Below are 13,469 nucleotides of genomic sequence, written 5' to 3' on the forward strand. Positions count from 1 at the left end.
AACAACAATAATGGATCACAAGAAATAAACAATAGGATACAAACCGGCAACTTTTATGTCTTTATGCCCTTCAAAACCTTATAAAATCGAAATAAATAACAAGATATACAAAGATACAACTATATAAAACAGTCATACGACCCGTAGTGATGTATGTTGTATGTAGTAAAAAACGTGGACGATAACAAAGGAAAACGAACAGCGACTAACATAATATACAGAAAGTAGGTGAGTCAAATAAGGATGAAATATAATGTATCAAAGAGATAAAATAATTCCTTTCTAGAGACGACGTAATGAAAACAGCAGTCAATAAAGTGAAAACGGATCAAGTAAGTTTGGGACCTACTATTAAAAGTCAGACATGAAATAATACTGAATATTTTCTTCTTTTTTATTACCGTTCCTGTTTTCAGGCGTGCTATCTCCATAACAATTTCGTGGCATTGGTCCCCATTCCTTGCTGCCTGGGACAACTGCTCTACTCCTTGTCTGGTCCAATGTTGTATTTTCGTACATATGAGAGTTTTTTACGGCCTTAACCTTTAAACCTTTAATATAAGTAGCTAACTTTTGTTGTTTTGACAATAGTCGGGGGTTCTTGAACTTTGTTTTGCTGTCTGAGGACATCTTCATTACTGGTATGGCTGTAAATAGAGTAAATTTTGAAAATTCACCGTAAAACCCCATTTCAAAGGCTTCTATTTTATTCATAGTATCAAGTTTAAGCTTGCATGTCGTCTCACATCTACAAAATAATGCTCCACATATACAGCTGGTTACTAAAAAAACTGATACGACTTTTAAAGCGTATTTTGTAGAAAATTGAGCAGTGTATTTTGAAGGATAAACACTTATTATTTACATACTGTCACTGCCAAATCTTAAAATTTGTCAGATAACTTATTGTGTTCAACTTCAAAAAATGGCTCCACATTCTAGCAAAGAACTAAAAGCAAGAATTGTAACGAAATTGGAAGATGGTTGGTCACTATCTGCCGTAGCGAACCATTTTAACGTAAGCAGAACAACAGTTTTTAATATTAATAAAATATAGAGAGAACAAGAAACTCTCGAAAGAAAGCAAGGTTCTGGAAGACCAAAAATATCTACCGGTCATGAAGATCGTACGCTTTTGGAGAGATAAGAAGAGAATCCTTTTGAAGATGCGAAAACTGCAAGAATTATGTCACAGTTTCCAGGAAAAAAGACAACTTGGCGCAGAATTAAAGCATCGCGTCTTAGTTACCGAACTGCAACAAAAAACAAGCTCTTGCATCACAACAGAAGCAATCAAGACTTATATGTGCTTTAAACCATCAGCTACAAAATCAAGATTTTTGGGACAGGGTAATATTTATAGATGAGAAAATTTTTCAATCTTCTAAAAAGTACAAAATTGGGGTGTATAGACCATATAATAGTAGATTTAATCCTTTATATGTTGATAGATATCGACCAGCTGGTCATTTCAGCGCCAATGTATGGGGATGGATTTCATCTAGAGGAATGGGAATGGTATGGTGTATTGATGGCAGGTTTGTTGGGTAGACTTATCTAAATACTCTAGAAAACATCATGTTGCCCAGTGTAGAACAGTTGTATCCAGAAAATAAGTTTATCCTCCAACAAGAGAATTGTCCTGTTTACACTGCAAATATAATAAACCAGTGGCTCCAGAATAACAACATCTAAACCTTACCAAGATTGGCTGGAGTCAATATTCATCCCACTACCAAAAAAGCCAAACACACAACACTGCAATGAGTTCCGTCTGATAAGCCTTATGAGTCATGCAGTAAAAGTCCTACTAAAAATCGTACATAATCGTATCTACAGAAAGTGCGAAACAATCATCGGAGACGATCAGTTTGGATTCAGAGCCGGCATGGGAACGAGAGAAGCCCTGTTCAGTTTACTAGTTCTCGCCCAAAAATGCTACGACCAACAGAAAGATATATTTATATGCTTTATAGACTTCGAAAAAGCATTTGATAGAGTAAGACACGACCTACTATTAGAGCGTTTGCAAGAAGTCGGTTTAGATGGAAAAGACATCAAGTTCTTAAAAAACTTGTACTGGAACCAAAACGCCAGAGTTAGGATCGAAGGTTCCACATCCGCAGAAGTAGAAATTAGGAGGGGAGTTAGACAGGGATGTGTTCTGTCGCCTCTGCTGTTTAATCTTTACTCCGAGTTTCTATTTAAAGAAGCATTGGAGGATTCCAAGGATGGAGTCAATGTGAATGGCGTAAATATCAACAGTATCAGATACGCCGATGATACAGTGCTAATTGCGGATTCCGACTTAGGTCGACAAGACCAACTCGACCGGCGAACAATTTGGTATGAAAATAAACATTAAAAAAACCAAAGTGATGTCAATCCGAAAAAACCAAAACGTACCTCAACCTTGCACAATAAATGGGCACATTTTAGAACAGGTCAATAGATTTAAGTACCTGGGATGTTGGATCGATAGCAGCCTAAATCCTGATCTAGAAATAAGATCGAGAATAGAACAGGCCAGAAAATCTTTCGAAAAAATAAAAAAAACTTTGTGACACAACTGCTTTGTGATTCTCGAATAAAACTCGAAATTCGACTACGTTTATCAGAATGCTACGTCTGGTCGACTCTTCTATATGCAGTTGAAACGTGGACCCTTAAAACATCAACCGTAAATAAATTGGAGGCCTTTGAAATGTGGATCTACCGGAGAATACTCAAAATTTCATGGACATCGCATACCTCAAACGAAGAAGTGTTGCATAGAATAGGCAAGGAAAGAGAACTTTTTAACACAGTAAAAGTTAGAAAAACATCATACCTAGGCCACATACTAAGAAATAATAAGTACCAATATGCCCAACTTATAGTGAAAGGAAAAATCGAGGGAAAGAGAGGCCTAGGAAGGAAAAGACTGTCGTGGCTCAGAAACATCCGACAATGGACAGGGCTAAATTTTGAACAGCTAATAAGAACAGCTGAAGATAGAGAAGAGTTTAAAATTGTAGTAGCCAATCTCCAGTGAGGAGAGGGCACTTTAAGAAGAAGAAGAAACCTTACCATGGCCCAGCTACAGTCCAGATTTAAACCTAATCGAGAATGTGTGGGGGGTTCTTATAAAACGGTTGTATCGGCGTAATTTGATACCTCAAAATGCTGAAGAACTGTGACACGGTATACCACAGGTTTACACCTAAGCGTGAAGCGTTTGTCCATGTTTAATCATATTTGTATTATCAATATTGTTTTCAAAGGCGGTTAGGAAATGGGGTGGGCCTATGAACGTTAAGTAATTTAAATTAAATGTCTCCTATAAATTTAAAGCAAGTATTTAATTTTAAACTGTTTTTCTTTAGCAAATCAATAATGTGGCTAAATAGTTTTTGAACCTAAGGCCAAAAAATCGAGTATTGAATTTTTTTTATTAGTCGGCAATCTTTATTAGAGTTATAAGTTACATTAAATCATAAAAGCAAAGAGGTTGGTCTATTGCAAAAGCGAAACCAGCTTGTTTTTTTTTAAATGAACGATTTAAAACTTTTAAAGAAAAGTCAGATAAAAAAAATCCTCAATGAATCTATTCTCGAGTGAACACGTGTTTAGAAGATAATATGTAAATGTCTAATATGTGATAAAACAAAACAATAAGAATTTTTTATAGATTTAATCCTTGTCAATAAAAAAAATATTACTCTACTCAGTAACGTACTAGTTAATCTTCTATTAACCATATGGGATAAAATTATAAATTAATATTTATCTACCCTCTTATAATTGTTAGTATAAATTTAAATGCAAATCTATGGAATCACGAACTAGAAATCCGAAGATTTCTAATTGACGAAACCGAAATCCAGATTTTTGCTTTAATCTGTGCCTTCTATGAATTGCAAGGCAAAACAGACGTTGATAAAGGTGTAATTAGAGAAAATGGGGAATCTAAAATTGCATTCCACAACATATCTCCTCAACTGATTTAATATTAGATGTAGCTGTTGCGTCCATAGTGAAGCCATTTTATCGTTGCTTCCTTTTCGACAGAAAAGATTGTTTTCACTTTCAGAGCTTCTGTAAATAGTAGTTCCGAAGATTTCTTTTAGGATGAAATACGTATAAGCGAATATACAGAGGCACTATACCTGAAATCAAATCTGAACTGTCTTTCTTTTTGCAAATCTATGAGTATTTTTGTTCCTTCTTTGTAATGACTGCGGGAACTGAACCCATTTGTAGTGACAAACTACTTATTGTTGAAAATCTATGAGTATGTATAGTAAAAAATATAAATTGGAATTTTTGATAAACGCTTAGTCAAAAGAAAGCATAATTTTGCTATTCGTAACCTTCAGTTAATTTTTTTAAACCAATCATTCTTTTATCGCCAATAAATTACCATAAAGAAATTTGACAATTGAGGAACAAAAAATATTACACGTAAATGAGTAGTAGAGAATGGTAGTATTTGTATGGTTACCATTTCTTGCATTAATTATGTGAAGTAAAATGACGTGTGTTCCAAATTTTTGACAAATCGCTATTTATCAAAGGGTTAAAAAGGTTAGGTTAGGTTCAATCTACAGCATAGACATCTATATATCTATCTATCTATCTATACAGCCCTTGCTGTCCAATTTTGGACATAGGCCTCCTCTTCCTTCTTCCACGTTTCTCTATTGTAGGCAGTTTGTATCCACTTCGGGCCTGCGTGTTTCTTCAAGTCATCTGACCATCTCATTTGTAGCCTTCCTCTTTTTCGTTTGTAACTGTATGTTCTCCAGTGTATAATCTTATTCCATCTGTCGTCTTTCTATCTTATGGTATGTCCAGCGAACTTTCACTTCAGTTTTGCTATCTGCGTTAATACATCGGTCACTTTTGTTTTGTTGTGGATCCAAGTATTTATTTTCTTGTCTGATAGCCTGATGTTCAGCATTTGCCTTTCCATGGCTCTTTGGGTATTTGCTATTCTTTCCATGTTTTCCTTTGTAAACGTCCAAGTTTACGAACCGTTAGTGAGAACAGGAAGTATGCATTGGTTGAAGACTCTTGTTTTTAAATATTGGGGGTATTTTCTATTTTTTAGTATATAGGAAAGTTTTCCGAAGGATACCCAAGCCAACCGTATCCTTCTCTTTATTTCTGCCGTCTGATTTTCTTTATTTAATTTTAGTTGTCCCAAATATACATATTCTTTTACTTGTTCTATAGTTGATTGTGTAATTGTAATTATTAATTCTTCTGGTTGGTTGGTCATAATTTTCGTTTTATTATAATTCATTTGTAGACCTATTTTTGTTGATTCGCTATTTAATATATCCATCATATTTTGTAATTCTTCCTTTTTATCTGTTATTAACACAATGCCGTCTGCATATCTCAAGTGATTCAAGTATTGGCCATTTATGTTAATACAATAATGTTTTTCCCATTGTAATTTCCTCATAACGTCTTACAAAACTTGATTGAATAGTTTGGGTGATATAGTGTCACCCTGTCTGACTCCTCGCTGTATCTTAACTTCGTATCCGTTTGTTCAACTATTTTGATAGATGTTGTTGCTTAATCATATATATTGGAAATTAAGTCCGTATATCTATAGTTTATTCTTCCATTTTGTAAAGACTTCTTTACTGCCCAATATTCCACCTTATCTAATGCTTTTTCAAAGTCTACAAATGCCATATACATTGGGATTTGATATTCGTTGGCCTTTTCCATTAATATTTTTATCGTAAGCAGATGGTCGCTTGTACTGAATCTTCTATAGCATTCTACAGCATAGACATATAATATAAAATTGACTGATCGTTGCAATACATTACCCTTCCCCCAGTGCTACAGAGAATACTGACGCAAAGTAGTCCTTACGCGCTTCTTAACCTTTTTCAGTCCTCGGACCCCTAGAAAATCAAGCACAATTTCAAGGACCACCTTAATAAAAAAACAATTAAATTAGGCCAATTTATTGGAGTACTGAAAAAATTATCATTTTAATGAAAATAAAAAATATTGTATTAATGTGAAGGTTGGTGCTGTTTTCTTGCTACTAAATTCAGTGTATTTGGGTTGATATTTTTACTTAGTTGTAATCTTAAATCGGATTCCAGTTGTAGCCTGTTTCTGTACTTGTTTTTGATATATACAAGAGCAGAGAATCTCTTCTCACAGAGGTATGTAGATGAGAAAAGCAGTAAATGTTTCAGTGCTTCTTCTAATAATTCTTTATAAACTGTTTTTAAATTCACCCAAAAACTTGATAAGGAAGATTCTTTAAAATTACGTTTTAAAGCTGAATCACTTGATATTTCTATTGATTGATTTCTATTAATTGATTTTCCTGTATCGTTGTCAAGCCGATGATATCGGAAACATCTGCGTTGAAAGGGTCTGCTATCCAGTTTTTATTTCTGTCAAGTTTTGGAAAATAATCTCAAAAAGAACACCTCAAACCGCGGAGGTGTATAATTATTTCTTCTTCTACTTGCTTTGGAAATATTTCCCCACCAGAGGATTCCAAAAACTTTATCAGAGTAGGAAAATTATTATAGTTTCTATTTTATCTTCAGTTTGGAAGATGTTGTTATCTCTTCTTTGTAGATTTAAGTTCAGTTCGTTAAGAGCACTGAAGATATCAACCAAATATGCCACCATTGTAAACCATTCAAAGTTATTAAAATTATTAGCATGTTTATTTGCACTGTCTACAGAATTTTTCAAAAAAAAACATTCTGATCTCATCTCTGAGCTCAAAAACACGCGACACGACTTTGCCACGAGACAACCAACGCCCCTCAGCATGCAATAATAACTGCTTATGAATGATTCCCATTTCTTCACAAATCATACTGAAAATACGGGAATTTAGGGGCCTGGCTTTAATAAAATTCACGGCCTTCACTACTTCGTCTAACACTGTTTTTAATTTTTCGGGTTTTTTTTAGGAGTTAATGCCTCTCTGTGAATACAACAATGATGCCAGATAATAAATGTGTTCATATTACAAAATACTTCAAATATCGCCTCACCTGTAGTATGCGAAAGCAGAAGCAGCCTACAAAACAGAAAATCCTCAATTATGTCGTCGTTATATTCGTAGCGAACAAATGCAAGCAAATTGCTTAATATCTGTGCTCTTATCTAATTGCAAAGCATACAATCTGCTCGCTTTAACATTCAAAATCACTTGCTCCTTTTAACATTTCCTGACATGTCATTAATTGGATTCTTTACTGTACTATTAGATAACGATATAACGTCCAATTCTCTTGAAGCTTTTTCTCCCAACATGGCGGAAACCATAATAGCATAAACCGTATGCAGCAGTATGCCGATAATTTTGCCTTGGGTGATCGATTGTGTAACTAGCATTGGTTAATTAAATTGGCATATTTAAAAGATATTTTTAACAAGGTCATTGAAGTTAGTCTCTCAACTTCAGGGAAAGACAATAACTGTCTTTATTGCCAATGATAAAATACAAGCTTATAGGAAGAAATCAATTTTTTGGACAGAATCGGTGAAAAATAAAAATCTGGATAGCTTTTCACCAATCACAGAATTTAGAGAAGAACTGGAATCGGACATACCTGAAGCTGTCTTTAACGAGTTCCACACTCATCTGATAGATTTACTTGAAAACTATAATTATTTTCCTGAGGAATTTCATAATAAAATTACTTCTGGATTGCAGATCCATACCTTGCAATGTTAAAAAAACAGCTTCCTTAACATCTTAGCAGTATGAATGCCTAATAGATTTGACATCAGATTCTGCGATAAAAAAACATTTTGAAAGTAATCGCTAGTAGATTTTTGGTGTCAACTCAAAGACGAATTTAAAATTTTGTCAAATAAAGCGAAAATTATTCTTCTCCCTTTTGCATACATACTTATGTGAAGCAGCATTCTCTGCCTATGTGACCACTAAAACAAAATATAGATCTCGACTGAATGCGGAACCTGACATTCGATTGCAGTTATCCCGTATTCAACCGGATTTTACTAACCTGTGCAAATCAAGGCAGCCCCATTCTTCATGGTGTATTTTTTATTTGAAAACCATTTGCAAGTCATTTTTCCGCTTTTAATTGAGAATTCTATAAATTAATAAAAGATATTAAAAGAATTATTATTTATTTATTAATGAATTAAAATGTTTATTTATGATACTGTTTTGTGATTTATAACAAATAATTGTTTTATTGAACTGTGTCATCAGTTTTATTTCAGCTACTTATTGAAATATAATAAAAAATTCTTTTCATTTTATTAAGGTTTACCTTATCAAATTTATTGTGAATAGTATTTATTTTTTATCTTTTTATATTTACTATTTATCAATAACAACAGTGTGTTCAGAGATCTGTTATCATAATAGTTATTTTCAGAAATGAACAGGTGTTTTGAAAATATCGATTAAAACCTTCAATATTCTGTCCATTTAACTAAATCTTGAGGATAGAAATTTGTTATACAGTAGTATCCCATTATTTGCGGAAAATTCGTTCCTCAATTCCGCATATTTATTCAACCACAGATAATAACGATTACATATACCTATATATATATATATATATATATATATATATATATATATATATATATTCTTTCTTTTCTTGCGCACCCTGTATATATATCCATAATCGAAATATAAGAACTAAAGGTAACGGAATTATGAAAATTGGAATAAAGAATGAAGATATTTTCATCTATTTGCTTATAACTTCGTTTTTTTAATGGGATACCCTGTATATTTTTTAATTTTAGAAATATTCATATTTCTTATAAAGGTTTTTGTATGAAAATTACACTTTTCTACCATCTATATAAAATTCAATATGTAATTTGAATAAAAGTATAAATTACTTATGAACTTATTAACCAGATACAGCATTATCGTTTACAGTGTAAAGTTGCCTTTTTAATAATACAGGGTGCTGTCAAAATTGGCATAAAACCGGCATCCTAAATTTTCGCTTAATTCTTTTTTTGTTTTCAAATAGGACAATACAATACAATTTTTCAAAATAATACATTCATACATACATAATACACATACAATTATTTTAGAAAAATAAGTTGTTTACTATCGATCTCGCAGTTTTCAAATAAATTAACTTTATACATTTTTGTCATTTTTTCGTAAACTATGTTGTGTTAATTTAAAACTTTCATATTGTAACCTGTTAACATTGAACAATTAAAAAGATGCTATCAAAGAAAATAGGCACTAGCTTATTAATGTAATAAATGTTCACAATGTTACCTATCAACATTAAAATCATTAATAAACTCTCTTAATCAGATTTTCATTAGTAGATCTTGATATTTCTCCATTTATTTATATATATATATATATATATATATATATATATATATATATATATATATATATATATATATATATATATATAGTGGCCTGCGTTCTTGACGTAAGAATCCGCTTCCTCTGCGTACGGTTGTAACTGATTGGCTAAGAACTTTGCGAGCGGCTGTGTGGGTGATCCGATTGAACTAACTATTGGTCGTAGTGGCATCCCAACTACTACAACTGGCTACGACCAATAGTTAGTTCAATCGGATCACCCACACAGCCGCTCGCAAAGTTCTTAGCCAATCAGTTACAACCGTACGCAGAGGAAGCGGATTCTTACGTCAAGAACGCAGGCCACTTCATCGAGCGTATAAAGGACGTGACTCTTGACCCGGGACATTTGCTAGTGAGTTTTGACGTGGTGTCACTTTTTACTAACGTCCCAGTAGAAGAATCGTTAGAGATTATAGGAAAAAAATACCCAATACCACCGGATACACTAAACCTAACGAGACACTGCCTCAACAACACATATTTCATATACAAAGACCAAAGGTACAAAAAAGTCGAGGGAGCACCCATGGGTTCACCACTGTCACCGGTGATAGCAAATCTGTTTATGCAAGAAATAGAAATACGAGCAATAACAACGGCAGAGTATAAACCGAAACTATGGTTGAGATACGTGGACGACACCTTCATTATCTGGACACATGGGGAAGAAAAACTAAATACATTCCTAAATCACATTAACACCATCCACCCCAAAATTCAGTTTACTATGGAACTAGAGAAAGACCAACAGCTACCGTTTTTGGATGTTTTAATAATCAAGAAAACAGATGGAACTTTAGGATACACGGTATACAGAAAACCAACACACACCGACAGATATCTACACGCTGACTCACACCACCATCCTGCACAACTGCAGTCAGTCATCAAAACCCTGACTATAAGATCAGAAAGATTAACAGATGAAGAACACAGGAACAAAGAAATGAAAACGGTCAAAACAGCATTAAGAAAAAATGGCTTCACCACGTACACAATTGAAAAGGCACAAAAATCACAAGGAGGAAAAAGCAAAGAATCAACAGAAGAAAAAGAAAAACCTATTGCTAAGACGATTTTACCGTACGTGAAGGGCACTACGGAAAAAATCAGTAGAGTCCTAAGAAAACATAAAATAGAGACAATATTCAACACGGATAAGAAAATTTCTAATATGCTTAACTCCGCAAAAACCAAAATCCCACTAGAAAACCAAGGAGTGTATAAGATTCCCTGTGGAGACTGCGACAAATCCTACATCGGACAGACTAATCGAAGAATTCAAGTAAGACGAGAAGAACATCGAAACGCTATTGCAAAGCAAGAAAAGACATCTTCCCTTGCACAACATGCCCTAACAACAGGACACACAATCGATCTAGAACAGACAACAATGCTAGCGAACATCGAACACAAAACCAAGCGAATAATCAGGGAAGCCATAGAAATAGAAAAATATCCAAATAACCTAAACACTCGAGATGATGCCCAAAGACTACCAACAACATGGAAACCAGCTCTGCAAAGAACCGTCCAAAAAAATTCAACTTCAGTTAACGCACAGAAAAAACAAACAGCGAGACCGCCAGACAAGGCCCCGCCCACTCGCACACAGGCAGGACCAATCACAAGAGCCCGCGCGCCGCCGAGAGAGTATTTAAACGAGCGCCGAAATGCCCAGTCGACCAGTACTAATCGAGTAACGACGAGAAGTAGATCCACCAGGCTTGAGAATGGCAAGTGAGACCTTGCCGAAACGTCGCCAAAACAATGGTTTTCAAGAAAACCAGCATTTTACAACGCGGAGTCAATCCCGGAAAAATAGTGACAGCACATATAGCTCCCGCGGAAACCTCAAAACAAACATATATATCATCATCATGTGCAGCTTTATCAACCGTTTCCAATTACGGTGCAGCCTCCCTTATTTCAATGTTATTTTATGTTCTTATTATTATTCGACGATGTCTTAGTTATACGTTGTTCTAATAATTTGCGCTCATTTGCGCCCATATTTTTCTATCTTGTGCTATTCGAGACCACGTTGTTCATATATATATATATATATATATATATATATATATATATATATATATGAACATATATATATATATATATATATATGAACATATATATATATATATATATATATATATATATATATATATATATATATATATATATATATATATCTACAAGCGACCCCCTTGTAGATCATAGCATCCATCATGTGAGTTATGAATGTTCTACAACATTATTCTAGTTATTTCTATAGGAATTGCTTACTTTGAGCCATTGAAGAAATATAGAACTTCAACTTTTTCCGAGTGGAAAGGTTCTCTTCTGATCTTAAAAGACAGGCTCTGGAGAAGAAACACGCTCACTATATTTATGTTAATAATCGTTCTGAATATATATATATATATATATATATATATATATATATATATATATATATATATATATATATATATATATATATATATATATATATATATATATATATATATCTATATATATCTAGGACATGCAATTAAAAACGAAAAGGAAAATCAAACCCTAGAAATTAAAAGGACACAATTGTCATGGGCTGCTTTTTTTAAGTTGAGCTTTATTCTAAAAGACAGAAAAATCCCAATACACTTAAAACGAAAAACCTATGACACTTGTATACTAGCAGTTGCAACTTGGCTGCGAGAAAAATGGCAGAACAATTAAGAGTAACTCAACGGGCCATGGAGAGCGCCATGTTAAATATAAGCCTCAGAGACAAAATTCCTAACACCCAAAATACGTCGAAGAACTAAAGTAACCGAAATCATGGAAAAAATAGCGACATTGAGATGGCAATGGGTAGCACATGTAGCAAGACAAGACACCAACAGATGGTCTCATAAAGCGACATTCTGAAGACCTCGATAAACAAAAAGAAGCATGGGAAGACCCAAAAAGAGATGGATAGACGATATAACAGCCTCAGAACTATTTTCAGAACAATATTGATACCATAGAAAGAGCCCAGCATACATTTTTGAGATATTGTGCTTACTATATCCATACTACTATTGAACATCATGATTATTCTCGTATTGAACAACAATTATCTTTATCCTCAATGAAGAACCATCGTGATAATGCCAGGAGCTATATTTGTATATAGTATGTATGTATATTTGTATATAGCTCCTGACATTATAAGATCATACATGAATTTATTGATTGTCCAAACCTGTTAATCTAGATTAACTTTAACATTTCCCATCAAGCTCTACGTTACCAAAATGTTTTCAATATTCCTTTCTACAGAACAATCTATGGTATTCACAATGCATTGGATGGATACATGTGGCTATTAAATACTCTCGATTTTGATATTTTCAATATAACTTTAACTCAGTCAAAAAGATCTCTTATTTTGTGATATATATATTGGTATTGTTAAATTTTGTTCTTGTTATATTTTTAGTATCTAGACTTTTAGTCTCATTTTTTAAACTTTTTGATATTGATTTTATATTATAAGTAATTTCAAGTGTTGAATCCTAACTGTGATATTGTATAACTTTAAACTGTTAATGTGGTTATCCTGTGTATTAAATAAATAAATAAAATAAATTTAATTCAAGTGGCATATGTTGGCTAACACTACGTTTTCTCCCAGATATTTTTTGCACCCTTTGGGTATTTAAAGTTTGCTAGGGACTAAGGCTCGTTGTATTTCTACTTGCTATGTAATTGTGGTTGAAAAAATTAATTTTAGCTGAAATGTTCAAATTTTAAGGCGCGTTATACTGTTATTTGCTATAAGACGTATTGACGTCATGTCGTGTGCACATGAAGATTGGAAGTGGGAATGCATGCCTCATCCTCTAGGTTAAATATTACTATTTCACACCATTTAATCAATTTCTTTCTGAGTTTTAGATCATTCAAAAGACGACAGCAATTGTTACTCCCAGCAAAGTACCTCAAGTGAAGCAACCGAGGTAAGCAAACACCTTTTGCCAAATCGGCAGTCGATCGTCCGGCACACACAAACCCTAGTGTGGAGAGCCAGTGACCAAGATCAAAAACCAAAAGGTGACTGGCTCGC

The 13,469-nt window shown here is 33.6% G+C and overlaps 1 protein-coding gene across 1 annotated transcript; it reads left to right on the forward strand.

The window, feature by feature from the left end:
* The first annotated feature begins 296 nt into the window (after positions 1-296).
* On the forward strand, positions 297-13,366 carry LOC140438948 (uncharacterized). The gene is made up of 3 exons (XM_072528583.1): positions 297-332; positions 9,540-10,184; positions 13,301-13,366. Exons 1-3 carry the CDS (start codon positions 297-299, stop codon positions 13,364-13,366), a joined length of 747 nt encoding a protein of 248 aa, XP_072384684.1.
* The last annotated feature ends 103 nt before the right edge of the window (positions 13,367-13,469 follow it).

The sequence above is a fragment of the Diabrotica undecimpunctata genome, chromosome 4, assembly GCF_040954645.1.
Source record: "Diabrotica undecimpunctata isolate CICGRU chromosome 4, icDiaUnde3, whole genome shotgun sequence".
Taxonomy (NCBI): Eukaryota; Metazoa; Arthropoda; class Insecta; order Coleoptera; family Chrysomelidae; genus Diabrotica; species Diabrotica undecimpunctata.